This window comes from Nomascus leucogenys, chromosome 16 (genome assembly GCF_006542625.1).
Source record: "Nomascus leucogenys isolate Asia chromosome 16, Asia_NLE_v1, whole genome shotgun sequence".
Classification (NCBI taxonomy): Eukaryota; Metazoa; Chordata; class Mammalia; order Primates; family Hylobatidae; genus Nomascus; species Nomascus leucogenys.
The window spans coordinates 75,371,163-75,395,960 of record NC_044396.1 but is presented as its reverse complement, the minus strand read 5'-3'; the positions used below and the strand labels follow the sequence as shown (position 1 = coordinate 75,395,960).

The window sequence follows — 24,798 nt, the reverse complement described above, 5'->3', positions numbered from 1 at the left end:
GGTATCTGAATGTCTGATAGCTTCTTCCATAGGTGGTATTGTATAATCATATGCACTGTGTAGGTCATAGCCCTCAGCCTGTGTGGACTCCCACTCCCAGGTTGAGTCCAGAACCAGGCAAGGTGGAGCTGTATGCCCCACCCCACCCTCCTCTGCAGGCCAGACCCACTTGCAGAGGGAAATGACTCCAAAGGTGTCTCTTTGGAGCAGGGCATGGCAGAGCAAGGAGGTGAGGGGAGGAGATAGCCACGAGAACCAGAAAGTGCAGAATGAGCCTTCTCCCCATCACCACCACCCCCGCCACTGCTGGCAGGGAACACACCAAGATCTTAAAAATCATCAATTTTTAGAGCTGGGCGCAGTGGCTCACGCCTGTAATCCCAGCACTTTGGGAGGCCGAGACGGGTGGATCACGAGGTCAGGAGATCGAGACCATCCTGGCTAACACGGTGAAACCCCGTCTCTACTAAAAATACAAAAAAATTAGCCAAGCGTGGTGGCAGGCGCCTGTAGTCCCACTACTCGGGAGGCAGAGGCAGGAGAATGGCACGAACCCGGGAGGCGGAGCTTGCAGTGAGCTGAGATCGTGCTACTGCATTCCAACCTGGGCGACAGAGCCAGACTTCGTCTCAAAAAAGAAAAAAAAAATCATCAGTTTTTAATAATGTTTTTAATTCAACTGGTCACCTAAGGTTGCTGAGTTATTATTTATTACTCTGAAAATTGATAAGAGGGAAAGAATCAAACATTTCTTCTTCCTGTCCTATACAGGCCATGATTGAGGGTAATTCAGCAGTTGATGAAGTAGTGTAGTTCTTTATATAGGAAAATCACAGCTAATAAATGCAAAAGAAATGATTTAATTAGAAAATCACCATTTTGCCCCCTCTTATGAAATAGTGGATCTAGACCTGTCGTTTTTTAACCAGGGATGATGCCATCCCCCTCCCCACAGGGACAGATATCTAGAGACAGTTCTGGTTGTCACAACTGGTGGGGGCAGCTACTTAGCATTTGGTAAATGAAGGCCAGACATGCTGTTAAACATCTTACACATACAGGACAGCTCTCCACAACAAATAATTATCTGGCCCAAAATGTCAGTAGTGCTAATTTGGGAAACCTTTATCTAAACAATAATTATCAATGGCCACTCAAGCAGTAAGATAAAAAAGAAGATTGATGGGGATATTTATGATGGGTGGAACAAGCTGATAACACCTGACCGAAACTCAACCCACTGATTGACCTTAAATGGGAAACTGGTATTAGGTGACTCCTGTGGGGATATAATAGGAATTACCTGGTATCTTCCTGTGAAATATGTCATCCCAAATGGTTTAGCCAGCATCCATTAAGCTTCTAGATCTAGGCTGGGCGCAGTGGCTCATGCCTGTAATCCCAGTACTTTGGGAGTCCTAGGCAGGCAGATCACAGGTCAGAAGATCGAGACCATCCTGGCTAACACAGTGAAATCTCATCTCTACTAAAAAAAAAAAAAAAAAAAAAAATACAAAAAAATTAGCCAGGCATGGTAGCGGGCGCCTGTAGTCCCAGCTACTCGGGAGGCTGAGGCAGGAGAATGGCATGAACCCAGGAGGTAGAGCTTGCAGTGAGCCAAGACCGCGCCACTGCACTCCAGCCTAGGAGACAGAGTGAGACTCCGTCTCAAAAAAAAAAAAAAAGATTCTAGATCTAGCTACCAGTTTCCAGGAAATACGAAAGATAGAGGGACAACTTAAATGACCCTGTCAGGAAGCAGTCAGCCCAGTCCAGAATGTGGAAAGGAAATTCTACAAGCCAAATGACCCAGTTTCTTCAACAAATAAATGGCATGGAGGGAAAAAAGATGTAAGAGGCACAGTGGGAACTGTCAAGGAATTGAGTGACAAATAAGTGTGGTGTGTGGGTCCTGGATTAACTAAATCAAATGTAAACAGATATTTTGAGGTAATCAGGAAAAATTGGGTATTGGATATTAAAGAATTAGTCATTTACTTAGGATGATGATATTGTTGGGTTTAAGTCCTTATCTCTTAGAAATACATACATGAAGTACTTACATGAAATATTTATGAATTGAACTGTGTGTCCGAGGTTTTATTTTTCTTTTTAAAAGTGGTCAGGTGAAGACATTAAAAAAGGCATACTGATAATTGTTGAAGCTGAGCGATGGAAATTTGGATATCATTTTACTATTCTGTCTTTATAATAAAAAGTTTGAAATGTAATGAAAATTCTGTTATGCTTTATGTATATTGTATTTTATTTTGGTGTCCTTTGATAATGTATATATAGTGGGAATTTTATTATTTTTAGATACTGTGTGTCCTACCTGGTGCTACCAGCACTTTTTTTCTTTTTCTTTTCTTTTTTATTTTTTTGAGACAAGGTCTTGCTCTGTCGCCCAGGCCGGAATGCAGTGGTGCAATCTTGGCTCACTACGTACAACCTCAGCTTCCCCAGTAGTAGGACTACAGGCACAGGTCATGTCACCATGCTGGCTAATTTTTTTTTTTTAATAGAGATGGGGTTTCCCTATGTTGCCCAGGCTGGTCTCAAACTCCTGGCCTCGAGCACTCTTCCCACCTCAGCCCCCAAGTTCTGGGGTTACAGGCGTGAGCCACCATGCCTTGCCTTTTTTTTCTTTTTGATGTTATATATTGTTTGGGAACTCTTAAGTTCCTTTGAAATTATGCTTTATGAAATGTCTTCTAGGATTCATTTTTGGGGGTCTAACGACCATCTGTTTTCCATTTATTTCAATTTCTGTGGGCCATTTGGGATGTTATTTTATAGATTTTTGTAATCCATTGGAAATAGTGAGGTGCCCTGAGAAAATTTATTCACGTGTAATGCATTAAATATTACAAAAGAAGAAATATTATTGAATGATATAGACTGTGTTCATAGTATTAATCTCTTCTCTCTTATTTTTAAAATTTAGTTCTATTGTTTCCACCCTGCTAGCTCTTATGGATGGATTGGACAGCAGGGGGGAAATTGTGGTCATTGGTGCTACCAACAGACTAGATTCTATAGACCCTGCTTTACGAAGGCCTGGTCGCTTTGACAGAGAATTCCTCTTTAGCCTGCCTGATAAAGAGGTAAGAATTTAATGTCACTCAAATTTTGACAAAATATATTGCTGTTTATTAATAATAAGTCTTGGTATAGTAAAAATTTGGAGATTCTTGCGTTTTATATCATGGTCTTGTCAAGTGATAGTTGTTAGTAAACAACTCAAGTGGGGACAAATTTTTATTCTTTTCTTTAAATATAATAATGCCTTCCCAAAATTACTCTTAAAATTATTTCAATTTGAGTGTAGCCTTTGGATGTTCTAAGTGTTGCTTCAGAACATATGGCTTAATGAGTAATCAATCCTTAGCCAGTTTGTTAGCCTTGGCTTTTTCATGAATATCATTATATAATTCTACTGAGTTTTTTTATGTCTACTTAATCTTCTGGGAACCAAAGAGGAAAATATGCGAAGAGCTCTCTGTAGTCTTAAAAACAGCTCTTAATATGCACCAGAATGAATAGCTACTTTAGTAGTTACTTATTTTCTCTTATTTGTATTTATGACGAATATAACTTTAGTGCTATAAATGCAAATATGTTTAATAATGAGACTTAAGTTCATTAAACTCTTAAAAGTACATCCTTTTTCTTATTTTCACTTTCATATTTTGCTTATATTAAGTTTTTTTGGTTGTTTGTTTGTTTGTGATAAAGTCTTGCTCTGTCACCCAGGCTGGGGTGCAGTGGCACAATCTCAGCTCACTGCAACTTCCGCCCCCAGGATTCAAGCAATTCTCGTGCCTCAGACTCCCAAGTAGCTGGGATTACAGGCACACGATACCACGCCCAGCTAATCTTTGTATTTTTAGTAGAGTGGTTTTCACTGTGTTGGCCAGGCTGATCTCGAACTTCCAACCTCAAGTGATCCACCTGCCTCGGCCTCCCAAAGTGCTGGGATTACAGGTGTGAGCCACCGCACCCAGCCAATATTAAGTACTGATCACTTTAAAATTTTAGATAATCAAAAGTATTTTAATTGAAATTAATGTAATCCGAATAGCATTTATTATTATAGTTGTAAAAAATTAAATTGTTTTTTTTCATAGGCTCGAAAAGAGATTCTAAAGATTCACACCAGGGATTGGAATCCCAAACCACTGGACACATTTTTAGAAGAGCTAGCAGAAAACTGTGTTGGTAAACATTGTTTTAAGCAGTTAAAATAAATACTACATTTATTTCAAATATGAAACAAGTTATATTAGGTTGGTGCAAAAGTAATTGTGGTTTTTGCCTATAAAAGTAATGGCAAAAACCAGTTTCTTTTGCACCAAACTAATAAAGAAATACAAGGTTATATTTGTTTCTTATCTCTTATTTGTGGCATTTTCTTCTCACGAAGTCTTGGTATTAAATAGAGATATTTGACAAATTGGCCATCAGGGGCAGAGTAGATAATAATATAATTGTATAAAAACATTATATTATTATATCATAATAAGATAATAGCTATTCTTTACTAACCATTTTGTAGTCATCCTTTTAAGCATTTTACATATATTATTTCATGTAATTTTTACATCATTCCTGTGATGTAGGTAGCAGTATCTCTACAGATGAGGAAATGGCTGGAGAGCATTATGTGAATCTTCTAAGGTCATACAGCTAGCGAATTACAAACTGGAATTTGAATCTAGTCTGTGTGATTTTAAAACTCTTGCTTTTGACCTCTGTGCTATACTTAGTGCTTGTGTATTGCACTCTTAAAAGTTGATTGATTGTTGATGGCCATTACTACCCTATAAGTTTATGGGTAAAAGAGATTTTGGTCTTATTACTCTTAAATATTTGCTAACTATATTGGGAGGCTGATTTTTAATTTTTTTTTAACCGTGGTCTTGCTAATAGAGTTTTGTGTTTCTTTGTTTGGTCGGCTGGTTCTTTTCTTCCCCTGGTTGCTTTGGATAGGATACTGTGGAGCAGATATTAAATCAATATGTGCTGAAGCTGCTTTATGTGCTTTACGACGACGCTACCCACAGATCTATACCACTAGTGAGAAACTACAGTTGGATCTCTCTTCAATTAATATCTCAGCTAAGGATTTCGAGGTAGCTATGCAAAAGATGATACCAGCCTCCCAAAGAGCTGTGACATCACCTGGGCAGGCACTGTCCACCATTGTGAAACCACTCCTGCAAAACACTGTTGACAAGATCTTAGAAGCCCTGCAGAGAGTATTTCCACATGCAGAATTCAGAACAAATAAAACATTAGACTCAGGTACAAAACTTGATTGACCATTTAAAGTTAGTTTTTATAATCAGTAAAGTGAAATGTTTCATACATACCAGAAATATTTATTTGTAAAAGAATCTCTTGAAAAGAATTTGGTAATGCTTTACCTGGGATATTTGAAGGAAATTTACTCCATGGATTGCCCTTAATTTATTGTAAGTTTGGGGTACATTTTTACATTTACTTATTAATTCATATCTACACAAATATTTTTGATTATTTGAAAAAATTTAATTGAAGTATGCTGACTTGGTAACTGAAGCATTAAAGATTTGCTTTGCAATCCAAAAGTTACTAATGTACAATTTTTTGGTTTTATAGATATTTCTTGTCCTCTGCTAGAAAGTGACTTGGCTTACAGTGATGATGATGTTCCATCAGTTTATGAAAATGGACTTTCTCAGAAATCTTCTCATAAGACAAAAGACAATTTTAATTTTCTTCATTTGAATAGGTATATTTTTCTTGCAAATCAATGTTTTACATGTGTAAATTTTCTAAAAATAAATGAGATGTGGTTGAAAAAGTAAAAAATGCTAACCAATCTGCTTTTTATTTAAATTAAACTACCAGAAATTTTTAGTTGTTACAGTTGTCACAACAGTAGAAATTACAGTCTATAAAAATATTCCTAAAAACCTTTGAGGGTCGGTTGTTTCCAGAAACTATGTGAACCATGTTATGATTGGTTGGCCTTATTGGCAAGACTTTTTACTTATGAAAGTTTATAGCTGACAATTTAGAGGGGAAATTTAAACTGTTTTTTCTAAAACATAGCTTATTAATCATTTCTCTTTCAGAAATGCTTGTTACCAACCTATGTCTTTTCGACCGAGAATATTGATAGTAGGAGAACCAGGATTTGGGCAGGGTTCTCACTTGGCACCAGCTGTCATTCATGCTTTGGAAAAGTTTACTGTATATACATTAGACATTCCTGTTCTTTTTGGAGTTAGTGCTACATCCCCTGAAGAAACATGTGCCCAGGTAATTTGTTGGTGCCCAAGTATAAGTGTAAGACAAAACAGCCTTTCGGAGACAAAAGCTAAAATTGCCCCATTTTTTTGTATTGTGTTTTTTTGTCTTTGTGATTTGTAACTTCAGGTTTACAAAACAGAATTATGCATGATTGCTTAGTCATTAAAGAGAATAACTTTAAATCCCACATTCACCCTTAATACCTTTGTGACCTTAGTAAAGTTGTTAGATCTAATTTTCCCCTTTTGGAAAATGGAGATAATAATACTTACCTCATATGGCTGTTGTGAGAATTAAATGAGTAAAAGTACTTAAAATGGTGACTGCTCCTTAGTAAGTACTCAGATATTCTGCAGTTTCTGTTTTTGGTATTTGTATATTAACTTTTGTTTGTTTTTGGTTTTGGTTTTTTTGAGACAGAGTCTCGCTCTGTCACCAGGCTAGAGTGCAGTTGGCACGATCCTGGCTCCTTGCAACCTCCACCTTCCGGGTTCAAGCAATTCTCCTGCCTTAGCCTCCCAAGTAGCTGGTACTACAGGTGTATGGCGCCACACCCAGTTTTTTGGTTTTTTTTTTGTATTTTAATAGAGACGGGGTTTCACCATGTTGCCCAGGATGATCTCGAACTCCTGGACTCAGGCAGTCCACCCGCCTCAGCCTCCCAAAGTGCATGGATTATAGGCATGAGCCACCACGCCTGGCTATATTAACATTTTTAAAATATAAAAATATTTTATATTTGTAGTTTTGTTTACTTTTGATTACCACAATAGAAAAATCTTCTGGATTTCTCCAGCTGTTTTCTAGTTGCTTGAAGAAATTATCTTTTTCCAAAAAAATGAAACTTTTAATCAACATTTAAAAATAAGGTTGTGGGATTTTGGAGAAGCATTTTAAAAACTTGAGGACTTTATATGTTACTCCTGGGAGGTTAAACATTGTTTCAGACTAATAGAACTAGCATTATTAACATGCTGACTCTGAATTTGTTTTGTTCTCTCTCTATTAGGTGATTCGTGAAGCTAAGAGAACAGCACCAAGTATAGTGTATGTTCCTCATATCCACGTGTGGTGGGAAATAGTTGGACCAACACTTAAAGCCACATTTACCACATTATTACAGAATATTCCTTCATTTGCTCCAGTTTTACTACTTGCAACTTCTGACAAACCCCATTCTGCTTTGCCAGAAGAGGTAATTTATGTGGGGCAGTATTGTTATACTTTTAAAAAGAGAGTTGTTGGTACCACAATAATCATAACTTATTGAAAAAATTCAAATGCTATAGAAGTGAATAAAAGGATAAGTTTTCTTATCAAGGATACCATTGTTAACTATTTGGTATATATGCTCATTGGGTAAGATGGTATATGTATATGTGTATATATATATTAAGGATACATAAATTTTTTCTCTTAAAAAAGTGGTATTATATGCCGGGCGCAGTGGCTCACGCCTGTAATCTCAGCACTTTGGGAGGCCAAGGCGGTGGATCATGAGGTCAGGAGATCGAGACCATCCTGGCTAACACAGTGAAACCCCGTCCCTACTAAAAATACAAAAAAAAATTAGCTGGGTGTGGTGGCTGGCGCCTGTAGTCCCAGCTACTCGGGAGGCTGAGGCAGGAGAATGGCATGAACCCTGGAGGCAGAGCTTGCAGTGAGCTGAGTGAGCCACTGCACTCCAGCCTGGGTGACAGAGCGAGACTCCGTCTCAAAAAAAAAGTATTTAAAAAACGGGATTATATGACACATACTATTCTGCAATTTGCTTTATTCATTTATCAATAAATGTAGTCATGTATTTGTTAGTGCGAAAGTCTCTTTAAGAGCTGCATGGTTTTTCCACTCTTGATGTACTATAATTTATTTGTCCAAAGCCCTGTTGATAGGTTTTTTGGTGGTTTTGCAGATTTTTTTCTACTGAACTATTATAGTGAGCATCCTTGTATTTTAGTTAGTATGAGCACTAGTATGTGGATTTTTCTAGTATTGATTCCTAGAAGTGGAATAGCTGTAGCTGAATCAAAGAGTGTTTTACATTTACAAGTTTTAACAATATTAAATTACTCATTCAAGTTTGTGCCAATTTAGACAACTGCCAATAGTGAACAAAAGGCCATGCTGCTTCTGCCTGGAATACTCTTCTCTTACATACTTGCCTGGCATCATTTTCTGTTTTTCTCAAATCTCTGCTCAGATATCACCTCAGGGAGGCCTTCTTTGATCAGAGTTTCTCACTAATAGCAATAGGTCTTTCACCCATCACACTCTTTTCCCTTTTCCTGCTTTATTTGTATTGCCTCCTTCCATTAAATATTAATTTGCTTGACTGTTTCCCCATCAGAATGTAAAGTACATGAAATTAGGAACTATTTTTTGTCACCTTTGTGTCCATAGAGCACATAACAAGCATATTGTAGGCTTCTGTATATTTTAATGAATGAGTTTAATGTTTTTTTCACAACTTTGACAAAATTGGTTTACACTTTTTAGAACACTAGTAGGAAGATAAGCTCAAATACTTATTAAAGAAATATTTATTGAGTGTTTATTTTCTCCCAGGCATGGTTCTAGGAACTGGAGATATAACAGTGAATAATATACACAAAAACGTGTATCCTTACACATATAGGGCTAACATTTTAGTTGAGTGGGGGAGAGAAGTTTTAAAAAAATTATAATACTAACTATTATTGTGGAGAAAGATTTAGCTAAGGGTAAAAGAGTATGGGTAGGTTACAGTGTTAAATAGGCTAGGTAAGGCCTCAGTAAGATGATATTTGGCCGGGTGCGGTGGTTCACGCCTGTAATCCTAGCACTTCAGGAGGCCGGGGTGGGCGAATCACCTGAGATCAGGAGTTCAAGACCAGCCTGGCCAACATGGTGAAACCTTGTCTCTACAAAAATTAGCCAGACATGGTGATGTGTGCCTGTAATCCCAGCTACTCGGGAGGCTAAGGCGGGAGAATCGTTTGAACCCGGGAGGTGGGGTTTGTAGTGAGCCAAGATCCCACCATTGCACTCCAGCTGGGGCGACAAAGGAAAACTCCATCTCAAAAAAAAAAAAGAAAATGATGATGATGATATTTGAGGAAAGACATGGAAAAGGTAAGGTAGTGAACCATTGGAATAGCTGAGGGACAAAAGGTCCCAGCAGAGGAAGAAGCAAATGCAGAGGCTCTGAGGCAGATCTGTATCTGGCGGGTTGGAAAAATAGCAAGAAGGCCAGGATGATAGAGCAGAGTAAGTGAGGGGTAATGCAGGAGGAAAGGAGGCCAAGGTTATCAAGGGACCAGATTATGTCCCCAGTGACTCTATGTAATAATAATTGATTACAGAACCTCTAAGTTAAATAAGCTAGGAAATGAATATTAAGTATATATTATAAACTCTTTGAGTGGGGGAGGTCCTTAAAGGTTTCCAGTTTATTTAATTATCTAGTTTCATACTCTACACTATCGCCTTTATGTGGATATCTCACCTATGTTGAAACACTTTCTACACAGTTCTTTTTTTTTTTGAGACGGGGTCTCGCTCTGTCGCCCAGGCTGGAGTGCAGTGGCGCAGTCTCGGCTCACTGCAAGCTCCGCCTCCCAGGTTCACGCCATTCTCCTGCCTCAGCCTCTCCAAGTAGCTGGGACTACAGGCGCCCGCCACCACGCCCAGCTAATTTTTTGTATTTTTAGTAGAGACGGGGTTTCACCGTGGTCTCGATCTCCTGACCTCGTGATCCACCCGTCTCGGCCTCCCAAAGTGCTGGGATTACACGCGTGAGCCACTGCGCCCCGCCTGCTTTTTATTTTTGAACAATTTCTCTTTCTTGTATCTCATCTCATTTGGGGTTGGGAAAATGAATTAATTGATCTCAACAAACCTTTTAAGTATCAGGGCCAGGCACAGTGGCATATGCGTATAATTGTAGCACTTTGGGAGGCCAGGGCAGGAGGATCACTTAAGCCCAGGAATTTGAGATCAGCCTGGGCAACACAAGGATACCCTGTCGCTACAAGAAATTTAAAAATTAGCTGAGTGTGGTGGTGCGTGCCTGTAGTCTCAGCTACTCAGGAGGCTGAGAGAAGAGGATTGCTTGAGCCCGGTCCGAGGTTGCAGTGAGCTATGATTGTGCCACTGCAGTCCAGCCTGAGTGACAGAGCGAGACCTTGTCTCTTAAAAAAAAAAAAAAGAAAACGAAAAAAGTAAAATATCATCAAGTCAGGTCCTTTATTAATTGTAGTTTGGGTTCTTGAGTTCTCATGATTTTTAGTTCCTCAATCTCTTCTAAACATAGTTTATACATAAATCTAACATTCTTTAAAGACTCTTTTAAAAAATATACAATTTAGCTTGTCATTAAAAATATGTGTATAATAACCTGCTATTGTCTTAAATGACTGACACATGCATTTCATATGCATGTGTGTATATATACTGCATACATATGTTTATATACTGTACAGATGCTCCTTGACATATGATGGGTTTCTTTGGACATAACCCGATTGTTAAGTGGAGGGACATACTGAATACATGTCACTTTCATGCTGCTGTAAAGTCTAAAAATTGTAAATTGAACCATTGTAAGTTGGGGATCATCTGTATATATGATATATATTGCATTTATTTTCTTTTTTAAGGTGCAAGAATTGTTTATCCGTGATTATGGAGAGATTTTTAATGTCCAGTTACCGCATAAAGAAGAACGGACAAAATTTTTTGAAGATTTAATTCTAAAACAAGCTGCTAAGCCTCCTATATCAAAAAAGAAAGCAGGTTAGTTTCTATATCAAAGTTAATATTTAATAATTTTGAGAAAGTAGGAATGAAATAGTTAATGGCATTGACATGTGTCTGAAAACACAAGCTCAAAACTTCAGTCATGAGGTTGATGCATCTGCTGCTTAAAAATCTCTATGCTTCCCATTAAAATAGACTAAAGTTCTTAAGGTACACAAGGTCTTTCATAGTATAGCCCCAGTCTGTCTTTCTGAGCTCATTTTGGGCACTTGTGTTCTGCTCAGCCCTCCACCCCCACATTTTTTTTTCTTATAAAACACTATCTTTAAACCATATGTAACATGATTTTACCTTTTCACTATTTTATTAATGCTTGCTCTCTCCTCAGTAAAGCTTCTATCTCTATCCCCCATCTCTGTCTAAAGAACTACTTATTCTTTTATTTTTATTTTTTCAGACAGGGTCTGTGTTATACGTTGGAGTGAAGTGGCATGATTGAGGCTCAACTGCAGCCTCAACCTTCTGGGCTCAAGCATCCTCCCACCTCAGCCTCCCAAGTAGCTAGGACTACAGGCTCATGCCAAAATGCCCGGCTAAATACTTGTCCTTTTAGTATACCTCATTTATTCTTTATTATGAAGCCTTTCCTAACTTATATGGGCAAAATGAATTGCTTCTGCCTTTATGACCCATCATACTTTTAAAATACTACTAATATGGCATTACAATGATATAATTATGCCTCTTACGCCCTTAGTAGTTTGTCAGCTCATTGTGGCAGGACTCTAATAATCCTTTTTTTATCCTGAGTACTCATTGGACATCTATTTAAACAAAATAACCTGTTGTTATATTTGAAACATATTACACATTTTCATTAGTTCAAAACTAGTAAAGAAGGCTTTTTTATAGTTAGAATATTTTTGTCCTGGAAATAATGCAATTTCGAAGTTTAATAGCCTCTTAAATTATCTCTTTTTTTTTTTTTTTCTTGAGACGGAGTCTCTCTGTCACCCAGGCTGGAGTGCAGTGGCACGATCTTGGCTCACTGCAAGCTCTGCCTCCCGGATTCATGACATTCTCCTGCCTCAGCCTCCTGAGTAGCTGGGACCATAGGCACATGCCACCACGCCCAGCTAATTTTTTGTATTTTTAGTAGAGACCGGGTTTCACTGTATTAGCCAGGATGGTCTGGATCTCCTGACCTGGTGATCCACCCACCTCGGCCTCCCAAAGTGCTGGGATTACAGGTGTGAGCCACCACACCCAGCTGCCTCTTAAATTATCTTAAAATGGAACAGAGGTAATGACTTGTAGGAATTAGCATTCCAAATTACAAGTTACTAATGATTTCTAGAGGGGATGTAGGGTTAGAGATTATGGTAGTACTTTTGTATTTCAAATCTTTGGATTCCTTGCATATATAAGGAAGATAATCCCTCAAATCCTGACTCTGTTTTCATTAAATCACTTGTCACCCTCAATGTTACGGAGGAGCAGTAACTAACCTCTTCCATTCATGTGAAGTTTTGCAGGCTTTGGAGGTACTCCCAGTAGCACCACCACCTGAGCCAAGATCACTGACAGCAGAAGAAGTGAAACGACTAGAAGAACAAGAAGAAGATACATTTAGAGAACTGAGGATTTTCTTAAGAAATGTTACACATAGGCTTGCTATTGACAAGCGATTCCGAGTGTTTACTAAGCCTGTTGACCCTGATGAGGTATTAGATTAATCTTTGGATCAAGTGTATTCTAGGCCATAATGCTTCACAATCAAAGGATATTTGAAGAGTTTATGTGGTTCTGCCTACACTCTGAACTAGTTTTATCTATTTGGAAACATGTACCGGGGTAGTGTCCTAAGCACATGTAGACTTTATAAGAGCAGGGTAACACATTTTCCTTTCCTGCAGACAGTTAACTTTGTCTCCCCAACCTAAACATTCCAGAAGTAATTGAGAATGTCTTATTTTATTTTTTATTTTTTTGAAGCGGAGTTTTGCTCCTGTTGCCCGGGCTGGAGTGCAATGGCGCGATCTCAGCTCATTGCAACCTTCACCTCCCAGGTTCAAGTGATTCTCCTGCGTCAGCCTCCCAAGTAGCTGGGACTACAGGCATGTGCCACCACGCCCAGCTAATTTTTGTATTTTTAGTAGAGACAGGGTTTCTCCATGTTGGCCAGGCTGGTCTCAAACTCCTGACCTCAGGTAATCCACCCACCTCGGCCTCCCAAAGTGCTGGGATTACAGGCATGAGCCACCATGCTTGGCCTTTTTTGTAGTAAGGGTTGAGGCCTCACTCTGTTGCCCAGGCTGGAGTGCAGTCACACAATCATCTTTCACTGCAACCTTGTAGAGATAGGGTCTTGCTATGTTGCCCAGCCTAGTCTCAAACTCTTGGCCTCAAGCAATCTTCCTGTCTCAGCCTCCCAAAGTGCTGGGGATTAAAGGCATGTTATTATCATGACCTACACGGTTGGAAGAGACCTAGAGAGCCAGGTCTTAAGTTGCCCTGAAGGATGGGTGGCAATTGGATGAGGAAAGAATATAGGCTGTTACTGGAGAATATAGCTGCCCAAGAATAAGAAGCAATTACTGGAGAATACAGCTGCCCAAGGAATAGAAACAAATACAAAACAAAAATAGCCTTAAATCAAGTGAAAGGTTTTATGTTAAATATATTATCATAATCTCTTACGTATTTATTCTCTATCTCCTATATTGCCTGTCAGAGAAACTTGACTCACATGTTATGTTTAGAGTTAACTTCGTGATTTCATCATTTGCTTGAATTTTAGGTTCCTGATTATGTCACTGTAATAAAGCAACCAATGGACCTTTCATCTATAATCAGTAAAATTGATCTACACAAGTATCTGACCGTGAAAGACTATTTGAGAGATATTGATCTAATCTGTAGTAATGCCTTAGAATACAATCCAGATAGAGATCCTGGAGGTGAGCATTAGTGAATTTTTTTTCAGGGGATTGAGTTGGGGGGCAGCTAACACTTAGGGTTGATTTTTATGTCAGGTGCTGTATTATAAACATAATCAAAATACTATTTAATCCTCAACAACCATTTTACAAATGGTAAAAATGAAGTTTAGAAAGGTTAAAAACATTGCTGAAGGTCACATTTCCAGGAAGGGACAGTGAGAATTTGAATGCAGGTTTCTTTCATTCCCAAATCCCTGTTTATTAACAATTACATGATAGATCCTCTAATGAGACACAAAATGGCTTGTATACTTTCTATATTAGTGCTCTTCCTCAAAGTGGAAAAGTAGGCACTCAGTAATGAAATAGTTTTTAAAATATTCTATTAGTTAAGACCATTATAATTTTTATTCCAAAAGCAATATAATATAGAGCTTACTAGTAGTAATATTTTAAAAAGTCTAGTCCCCCATTTCCTTTCTCCAAAGGCAGACACTGTTAAGTTTGAGGATATCTTTTCAGACCTTTTTCTGTGCATATACCCGTTCTGCTCTCACCTATCCCCTCTATTAATATAAAATTTAATGGGTACAATGTATGTTATTTGGGTGGTAGATGCCCCCAAAGCCCTGACTTCATGTGCAGTCTGTGCCTGTAACAAAAATTACACTTGCACCCCATAAATTTTTACAAATTTTTAAAAATAAAATGTATAAAGGATTTTTAATGATATGTTTGTTCTGCAGCTTGTCCATTTCCAAGAAATGTTCTTGGGTGCTTATTTAATTTTTTGATGGCTTCCTGTTCTTACAGATGCAGAGTTCTTTAACTCTTACAGTGGATAAAAAGATACATTTTAAAAATAGTTGTTTTCTGTATTAATTTCTCCTCCAGTACATTGGCTTTCTGTTTTTAAATTGGTGGCGCTTGTTTGTTAGATTGATTAGTATAGGAAACTACTAAAATTTTTTTCAACAATTGAAAATCTTACTATTCTTTCCCTCCCAGTCCTCTAGCTCACCTTCCCTAGGCATTTCCCTGTAGTTCAGAGTTCTGGAGTTAAGCAGTAGGAAACAGACTAACAAGATGAGAACAGTCCATTGTACGTAGGAAGAAGAAACGAGGTACCCTGGAGGCAGAGGGCTTTCTCTGTTGCATTGCAATCATGCTGTTGCTGCTACTCCCTTTCTGTCTATTGTGGCAATCTAAAATTACTTCAGGCTAGTGGTGTCAAATGTTAGTGGACATCAGAATCTCCTAAAGGACTTCATAAAATACGGATCACTGGACCCCATCTCTAGGGTTTCTGATTCTGTAGGTGTGGACCCTGAGAATTTGCATTTCTAATGAGTTTCCCGGTGACACTGATGCTGCTGGGTTCAGGAACCACTACTTAGACCTTGCTCTGACTTTCTTCAGGCCCAAATGCCATGTTAGAAAGCCCACTTCAACATTCTGCGTGTGATGTACTGTATAACCTGGGAGTGAATTTTGCAATCTCTTGTCCTTTGAGGAGTATTGATGTGGCTCAAGCAATCCTGCATTCGCTTATTCCGTCTTCTGCCTCAAATCATATTCCAGTTTGTAGTATTCATACTCTCAGCCTAGGATTTTCCCAGTGTTTCCTGTGGAGGATTGCTTTTTCATTGTCTAGTTTCTTTGTCAATGCAATAACAACCTCTATAAATCTCTTGCAAAATTCTTTCACATTCTTTGTTCACTAATGACACTGATAGCTGCCTCTTATTTTTTGTTATCATGTTTAATCTCTTGCTATTGATTGATTCTTTTTTCTTCTGATATTTCAAAGGGATCTGAACAGGACAGAGCAGTAAAATTGTTTGGGTTTAGTCTGCCATATTGAATCAGATGTCCAGAACATTAGATTAGCACCAGAAACAGAATAGGACAATTCTAGTAACTTTTACTATTCTTGATAAAAGTCAAAAGGAATTGTAAGAGCTATTATCTTAGCCTAATATACTGAGTTTATTTTTGGTATATTATTAAAAGGGGGAAATTAAAAATTACATTTTTTACTCACTTCATAGATCGTCTTATTAGGCATAGAGCCTGTGCTTTAAGAGATACTGCCTATGCCATAATTAAAGAAGAACTTGATGAAGACTTTGAGCAGCTCTGTGAAGAAATTCAGGAATCTAGAAAGAAAAGAGGTAGGAAAGTGGTTTGGTTGATTTGTACCAACTTAATATTATGAATGAATTTCAGAATATATGAATTTCAGAAGCATCTGAAAAGGATGCTTCAGATGTATTTTGTACTTTTAGTTAATCCTTCATGTAATTTTGAAATCTGGAAATCCTTTTGACATCCCACATATCTATTTATAAGGTTGTAGCTCCTCCAAATATGCCCCGTCTTACTACCACGTGATGCCAAAGCAAAATTCCACTCTTGTTGGTGATAAAAGATCAGACCCAGAGCAGAATGAAAAGCTAAAGACACCGAGTACTCCCATGGCTTGCAGCACTCCTGGTAAGTACTCAAGTAGTTTTCATTTATGAAACTATAACTTTATTCTTTTCTAATACCATTAACTTTCTCCCTTATTTTCCTTTATATGTGTTAATGCAGTGAATTACATTGATTTTGTTACTATTAAGACAACTTTGCATTCTTGAAATAAATCCAAGTTTTTAATGTACCACTTGCAACCCAGAAGTCACCATCTAATTGTGGACTGCCTTGATTTGAAACTGATGTCTGTAAATTCTGGTCTATTTCCTACTCCCCCTTATTCTTAGAAGGTAACTCCACATGTTACCTATTCAAAGCCTGTAGGGTTTTCTAAGGCCTGCCTTCCTTGGCAGACCTCTAATTCCAATTTTTGTTCTTTAAGCCCCTTTGTCAGACTGCTCAGCTTCTCAGCCTCTGTTATTCATTTGTTTTCCCAGATTTTAGCACTGTAATTCCTCACTACTCTTTTTTTTTTTTTTTTTTTTTTTGAGACGGAGTCTCGCTCTGTCACCCAGGCTGGAGTGCAGTGGTGCGATCTCGGCTCACTGCAACCTCTGCGTCCCGGATTCATGCCATTCTCCTGCCTCAGTCTCCCGAGTAGCTGGGACTACAGACACCCGCCACCACTCCCGGCTAATTTTTTTTTTTTTTTTTTTTTTTTTTTTAGAGAGATGGGGTTTCACCGTGTTAGCCAGGATGGTCTTGATCTCCTGACCTCATGATCCACCCGCCTCGGCCTCCCAAAGTGCTGGGATTACAGGCGTGAGCCACTGCGCCTGGCCATTCCTCACTACCTTTTTAGATCTCTGTGTGTGTGTTAAGGTTATGGTTAGCGGTGTTTGCTGGGGTTGAACCTTCTATTGTATTGCAAGTTTGTCCATCCTCGGGTAATTGATTTGAGATAGATAAAGAATAAGCCCTTCTTTTGAAAAAATGGGAGGAGGCAGCTGGGAAAGGAAAGATAAGAGAAGAAAATTAGCAAGAGGCCTTCACTACTAGAATGCTGACAGTCAAATCAGCTTTAAGCAAGAATATATAAATTGATGACATGGAAATTGGCTACCTTAAAACAGTCATTTGATAGATACCCAACAGGATTACATATTTTGTGTCCACCAAAAGACATGTACAAGAATATTCAAAGAAGCAATATTCGTAATATTAGGTTGGTACAAAAGTGGTTGTGGTTTTGCCATTAAAAGTCATGGTTCAACACTGGGGGTAACTCAAATGCCCATTACCAGTAGAATGGAAAGATATGAATTATTATACAGTGAGAATCATTAAACGCCAACTACATATAACAGCATAGACGAACCTCCCAAACAATGTTGAGTGAATCCTAGATACATTCACATGTGAAATAAATTTTAAAATATACATTTAAAATTTTTATATATGTATGAAGTCAAAAATGGGCAAAACTAATCCATGGTGTTATAAATCAGGATACTGTTTACTTTTTAGGATATTATGACTAGAATTAGAATAAAGGTGATTTGGAATGTTAGTATATATTCTGTTTCTCAATCTGGGTGCTGATTATGTGAGTTTCTTCTGTTGGTGGATATTCATTTCATGTTTATGTTCTGAGTACAATTGACCCTTGAATAATACAAGTTTGAGGTACACAGGTCCACATATGTGTGGATTTTTTTCAATAAATATCTTGGAAAATTTTTTGGAGCTTTGCAACAGTTTGAAAAAACTTGCAGATTGAATCGCATAGCCTAGAAATAGTGAAAAAATTAGGTATGTCACAGATGCATACAATATGTATAAACAGTAGTCTATTTTATCACCACCATAAAATATACACAAGTCTATTTTAAGAAGTTAAGATTTATCAAAACTTATCACACAAACACAGATCGTACATAGCACCATTTGCAGTCAAGAGAAATGTAAACAAATGTAAAGATTCAGTATTAAATCACAACTGCATAAAATTTACTGTAGTACATAACTTTACTACCGTAATTTCGGAGCCACCTCCTGTTACTGTTGTGGTGAGCTCAAGTTTCGTGAGTATCTGCTTAAAACGATGTGTGATGCGGTGAGCAGTTGGCCTCTCCAGGAAATTGCTTATTGCAGTAAAAAGTGATTTGCGGTTCTCAAGTATTTTTTTGTGTGTTTAGTATAGTACAAAAAACCTTGAGTAACACCATAGGACACCTAGGAGGTGCCACTAGTAATGCTGGAAGTGCTCCCAAGAAGCAGAGAAAGTCATAACTTTCTAAGATAAAGTTGAATTGTTTGATATATACCATAGATTGAGGTCTGCAGCTGTAGTATCCTGCCCTTTCAAGACAAATGAATCCAGTATAAGGACCATTATAAACAATAATAAAGAGCCAGGCGTGGTGGCTCACAACTGTAAACCCAGCACTTTGGGAGGCTGAGGCGGGTGGATCACTTGAGGTCAAGAGTTTGAGACAAGCCTGGTCAACACAGTGAAACCCCGTCTCTACTAAAAATAAAAAAAAATTAGCCAGGCGTGGTAGAGAGTGCCTGTAATCCCAGCCACTGGGGAGGCTGAGGCATGAGAATCACTTGAACCCAGGAGGTGGAGTTTGCAGTGAGCCAGACTGCATCACTGCACTCCAGTCTGGCCAACAAAGTGAGACCCTTGTCTCAAAAGAAAGAAAAGAATACCAGGCGCAGTGGCTCACGCCTGTAATCCCAACACTTTGGGAGGTCAAGGTGGGCGGATTGCCTGAGGTCAGGAGCTCAAGACCAGCCTGGCCAACGTGGTGAAACCCCGTCTCTACTAAAAATACAACAACTAGTTGGTCATGGTGGTGCACGCCTGTAATCCCAGCTCCTCCTGTAATCCCAGCCCTCAAGGGACTGAGGCAGGAGAATTGCTTGAACCCAGTGGGGCAGAGGTTGCAGTGAGCCGAGATCGCGCCACTGCCTTCCAGCCTGGGCAATAGAGTGAGACTGTCTCAAAAAATAAAGAAAAGAAGGAAATTTCTGAAGCTGTTGTTGCAGCTACACTAGCAGATGCAAAAACTTTGTACTTTTTGTGAAATACCTTTTGTCTGATATTGAAAATGCAGCTTTTATCCGGATGCAAGATTGCTATAAGAAAGGCATACCTGTAGACTCTAATACAATTCAAGAAAAAATGAAGTCATTGTATGACAAAGCAGAAGAAATTTAATGCCAGCAAAAGATGGTTTGATAATTTTAGAAAGAGGTTTGGCTTAAAAAATATCAAGATAGGGCCAGGCGCGTGGCTCACGCCTGTAATCCCAGCACTTTGGGAGGCCGAGGTGGGCAGATCATGAGGTCATGTGACCGAGACCATCCTGGCTAACACGGTGAAACCCCATCACTACTAAAAATACAAAAAATTAGCCAGGCACGGTGGTGGGCGCCTGTAGTCCAGCTACTCGGGAGGCTGAGGCAGGAGAATGGCGTGAGCCCGGGAGGCGGAGCTTGCAGTGAGCCGAGATCGCACCACAGCACTCCAGCCTGGGTGATAGAGCAAGACTCCATCTCAAAAAAAAATCAAGATAACAAGAGAAGCAGCTTCTGACAACCAAGAGGCAGCAGACAAGTTCCCAAACACCATTAAGAAAATCACTGGACAGAGGCCAGGCACTATGGCTTATGTCTGTAATCCCAGCACTTTGGAAGGCCAAGGTGGTAGGATTGCTTGAGGCCAGAAGTTTAAGACCAGCCTGGGCAACAGAGCAAGACTCCATCTCTAAAAAACAAACAAAACACTGGCCAGGCATGGTGGCACACATTTGTAGCCCTACCTTCTTGGGAGACTGAGGCAGGAGGATTGCTTGAGCCCAGGAGTTCAAGGCTGCAGTGAGCTATTGATTATGCCACAGCACTCCAGCCTGGGTGACAGAGCAAGAACGTGTCTCAAAAAAAAAAAAAAAACAAAAGCCACTGGGGAGAAAGGTAATCTTTCATTCTCCTTTGTCATTTCTGTTACCTAAAAGTTTTACCACTTCTTTCCAGGACTACTGCTGTGTGGTTATACTGCATCTAGTCTAGACAGAATATTTAACCTCTCTGTACCTTAGTTTCTTCATCTGTAAAATGATGATGAAAATGGTAGCAAACTTCATTGAGTTAAAGTGAAGTTTTTTTTTTTTTTGAGACAGAGTCGCGTCAGGGCATGATCTCGATTCACTGCAAGCTCCGCCTCCCAGGTTCACACCATTCTCTTGTGAGTCGCTGGGACTACAGGCACCGGCCACCATGCCCAGCAAATTTTTTTGTATTTTTTGTAGTGATGGGGTTTCACTGTGTTAGCCAGGATGGTCTCGATCTCCTGACCTCGTGATCCACCCACCTCAGCCTCCCAAAGTGCTGGGATTACAGGTGTGAGCCACCGCGCCCCGCCAGGTTAAATTAAATTTTAATGAGTAAGTATACATAAGGGGCTTAGAAGAATTCCTAGTGTATGCTTGATGCAGTGGCATACACCTATAGTTGTAGCTACTCAGGAAGCTGAGGTAGGAGGATCACTTGAGCCCAGGAGTTTGGGGGTTGTAGTGCGCCAAGACTGTGCTTCTGTATCGCCATTGCACTCCAGTCTAGGCAATGTAGTAAGATAGTTTCTAGTATATGATAAATGCTCAATAAGTGTAGCCTATTTCAAGTCTTGTCGTTCTTCCAGTCCATTTCTCATACTGCTGCCAAAGTGATCTTTGCAAAATATGCATTAGACAGATTGTGTCAGTACCCTCCTTAAAATTATTCAAGATTAAAAGTATTCAGGATAGGCCGAGGCGGGCGGATCACGAGGTCAGGAGATCGAGACCATCCTGGCTAACATGGTGAAACCCCGTCTCTACTAAAAATACAAAAAATTATCTGGGCGTGGTGGCGGGTGCCTGTAGTCCCAGCTACTTGGAGAGGCTGAGGCAGGAGAATGGCATGAACCCAGGAGGCAGAGCTTGCAGTGAGCCAAGATTGCACCACTGCACTCTAGCCTGGGCAACAGAGCGAGACTCCGTGTCAAAAAAAAAAAAAAAAATTCAAGATAAAATCAAAATTTTTTACCATTTTATGATCTGGGCCTTACCCACTTCTCCACCTTCTCACAGTATGCTCTATTCTTGTTTCTGTATTTTAATCATACAAAACTACTGTGGTTTCTCACTATTTATCCTTTCATATATCAGGGCTTTTCACTCTTTGAATTTTAGAAAATGCTTGAATGTTCTTTCATCATTTTTCTTTAAATTTCTTGAAGCTCAGTTGAAGAGGAAAATTCGCAAAAAGTCAAACTGGTACTTAGGCACCATAAAAAAGCGAAGGAAGATTTCACAGGCAAAGGATGATAGCCAGAATGCCATGGACCACAAAATTGAGAGTGATACAGAGGAAACTCAAGACACAAGTGTAGATCATAATGAGACCGGAAACACAGGAGAGTCTTCAGTGGAAGAAAATGAAAAACAGCAAAATGCCTCTGAAAGCATACTGGAATTGAGAAATAATTCAAATACTTGTAATATCGAGAATGAGCTTGAAGACTCTAGGAAGACTACAGCATGTACAGAATTGAGAGACAAGATTGCTTGCAATGAAGATGCTTCTAGCTCTCAGATAATACATATTTCTGATGAAAATGAAGGAAAAGGTACGTCTTTTTCAATTAAAATAATCTACCAATTTTAAAAGATATTTCAAAGTTTCTAAACACCTAATTGCATCTTAGTTTATTGCTTTTTGCTTGCCTTTCAGAGCAGATGTTAGTTAATTAGAAAACAATAGCATTATCTTTACTATTGAGCTAGTAAGGATAGTTACAAGCTGTGGCATCAAACAGACCTAGATTTGAGCCTCCAGTTCACTACTTAGTAGCTTGTGACCTTTGGCAAGATACTTAACTTGTCAGCCTGTTTGCTCATCTGCAGAATTGGGGTAGATAAGATAGTTGCTTGGTAATGAGGTATTTTGAAGATTAAATGTAACAAACTAAAGCATATGATACCCTTTCATTTTTAAGCAAGGTAAGAGTCTGCTATGATTCTTGCTGAGTGGTATGAACAACTCTTACCCCGATCATTTTTCTATCCCTTATTGTAGGTTAAGTCCAAGATTATTTATATTTATTCCACTGATCCTGCTCCCCAAATTTTCTATTTAGAATTGTCCTCATTTGGATCTTCTGGAGCCCTTGACAGTAGTTTTGTTTGGATTTTAGAAAAGCCAAACATTATTTAATTATACAAAGCAAAATAGTGGATAATGGGGCCAAACATTTATTTTGGTCAAAAATAAGCATTGACTCAGTTAATGGACTTTTTTTTTTAGTGGCTAATACACTGAATGCAAGGCTTTTGCAAGGGCTTCTTTGACATGAGTTCTAAGTGTATTTGAGTAATTAGCAATAATAGACTAGGATATACTTTCTAGTGTGAATATTTTAAATGTTAATCTTCTGGCTGTAGAATATGTTTTGGTTTGAATCAGATTTGTTTTTTCTTTCATCGTTTTCTTTTTAAAAAGAATACTATTTAGCGGTACAGGTACTTGCTTCGATATCAAGAAGTCTGGGTTCTTATCCTGGCTCTCACAACAATTAGATGTATATCCTTAGAAAAGTCTCTTCACGGTCAGGCACGGTGGCTCAAGCCTGTAATCCTAACACTTTGGGAGGCTGAGGTGGGTGGATCACGAGGTCAGGAGTTCGAGACCAGCCTGGCCAATATGGTGAAACCCCGTCTCTACTAAAAATACAAAAATTAGCTGGGCGTGGTGGCTCCTGCCTGTAGTCCCAGCTGTTCTGGAGGCTGAGGCAGGAGAATCGCCTGAACCCACGAGGCGGAGGCGGAGGTTGCAGTGAGCCAAGATCATGCTACTGCACTCCAGCCTGGGTGACAGAAAGACTCCATCTCAAAAAAAAAAAAGAAAGAAAAGTCTCTTCACCTCTCCTGGCCTTATTTTTCTCATTTATCATTGAATGTATTGTGCCAAATCATGGATCAGCAGACTTCTTTAAAGAACCAAATACCAGATAGTTAAATACTTTAGCCTACACAGGGGCCCGTACAATCTTGGTCTCTGTGACAACTACTCAACCCTGCTGGGAAAACTACATTGAGAGTAGATAAAATGGATATGGCTGGGTTGGTTGGTTTGTTTTGAGTCTTGCTCTGTCATCCAGGCTGGATTTCAGTGGCATGATCTCTGCTCACTGCAACTTCTGCCTCCTGGGCTCAAACGATCCTCCAACCTCAGCCTCCCAAGCAGCTGAGACTACAGGCATGTACCACCATGCGCAGCTAATTTTTTTTTTTTTTTTTTTTTTTTTTAAGAGATGGGGTTTTTCCATGTTGCCCAGGCTGGTCTTGAACTCTTGGACTCAAGGGATTCACCTGCCTTGGCCTCCCAAAGTGCTGGGATTACAGGCAGGCTGTGTTCTAATAAAACGTAATTTACAGTGGTAGGCCAGATTTTGACCATGGATGGTATTTTACAACCCCTGTTCTAGATTATTGAGGTCCCTTCTAGCTTTTCAGTTGTGTGTCTTGTGCTCAAGTAGAAGACATTCTAACCTGTTGAGAATCCCCTTGAAATACTCAGTATGAAACATACTTCTCAAACTGTCCTTAATTTTTGAGTGTATGAGTGGCAGTATCTTAATCTTAGAACGAGTTAATAAGCCAGAATTGCTGTTTATGTCCTTAGTAAACATGTCCTGTTTAATCTGCCTAATATTATTATTTATTTTAGGCATCATAGTATCTATGGACCAAATAATAATCATTTGATTTTTCATTCTAGAAATGTGTGTTCTGCGAATGACTCGAGCTAGACGTTCCCAGGTACAACAGCAGCAGCTCATCAGTGTTGAAAAGGCTTTGGCAATTCTTTCTCAGCCTATACCCTCACTTGTTGTGGATCATGAGCGATTAAAAGTATGTAAATTGAAATCATAATGCTTTTATTCTGCAGATTAGTAATCCCCAAACACTGGCTTGTGACTAGTAGCATTCTGGCTACATGGGATTTACATGAAAAAGTAAAACTTTTTTTTCCTCCAAGCTTCCCTTTACTGTTCTTCTCCTTCCCCTGTTCCAAATTAAGAATAGGTCAGGCACAGTGGCTCACGCCTGTAACCCCAGCACTTTGGGAGGCTGAGGTGGGCGGATCACCTGAAGTCAGGAGTTCGAGACCAGCCTGGCCAACAGCGTGAAACCCTGTCTTTACTAAAAATAAAAAATTAGGCTGGGCGCAGTGGCTCATGCCTTCCATGATTCATGTAATCCCAGCACTTTGGGAGGCCAAGGTGGGCGGATCATGAGGTCAGGAGATTGAGACCATCCTGGCTAACACGGTGAAACCCCATCTCTAGTAAAAA

The 24,798-nt window shown here is 39.2% G+C and overlaps 1 protein-coding gene and 1 long non-coding RNA gene across 2 annotated transcripts in view; one reads left to right on the top strand and one right to left on the bottom strand.

The window, feature by feature from the left end:
• Positions 1 to 24,798, top strand: part of ATAD2 (ATPase family AAA domain containing 2) — a 76,493-nt gene that overhangs the window by 45,805 nt on the left and 5,890 nt on the right. The window contains exons 14-26 of the mRNA XM_003256177.3: positions 2,948 to 3,107; positions 4,131 to 4,221; positions 4,993 to 5,307; positions 5,644 to 5,776; positions 6,123 to 6,309; positions 7,310 to 7,495; positions 10,938 to 11,073; positions 12,565 to 12,761; positions 13,838 to 13,997; positions 16,031 to 16,153; positions 16,332 to 16,475; positions 21,682 to 22,071; positions 24,222 to 24,355. Of these exons, the coding sequence (XP_003256225.2) occupies positions 2,948 to 3,107; positions 4,131 to 4,221; positions 4,993 to 5,307; positions 5,644 to 5,776; positions 6,123 to 6,309; positions 7,310 to 7,495; positions 10,938 to 11,073; positions 12,565 to 12,761; positions 13,838 to 13,997; positions 16,031 to 16,153; positions 16,332 to 16,475; positions 21,682 to 22,071; positions 24,222 to 24,355 (2,356 nt within the window). The remainder of the gene's footprint in view (positions 1 to 2,947; positions 3,108 to 4,130; positions 4,222 to 4,992; positions 5,308 to 5,643; positions 5,777 to 6,122; positions 6,310 to 7,309; positions 7,496 to 10,937; positions 11,074 to 12,564; positions 12,762 to 13,837; positions 13,998 to 16,030; positions 16,154 to 16,331; positions 16,476 to 21,681; positions 22,072 to 24,221; positions 24,356 to 24,798) is intronic.
• LOC115830696 lies at positions 1,449 to 16,096 on the bottom strand. Its single transcript, XR_004026254.1, has 3 exons — positions 16,024 to 16,096; positions 12,546 to 12,641; positions 1,449 to 1,486 (listed from the first exon to the last, which is right to left on the bottom strand). It is a non-coding gene; the product is annotated as an uncharacterized LOC115830696 (long non-coding RNA).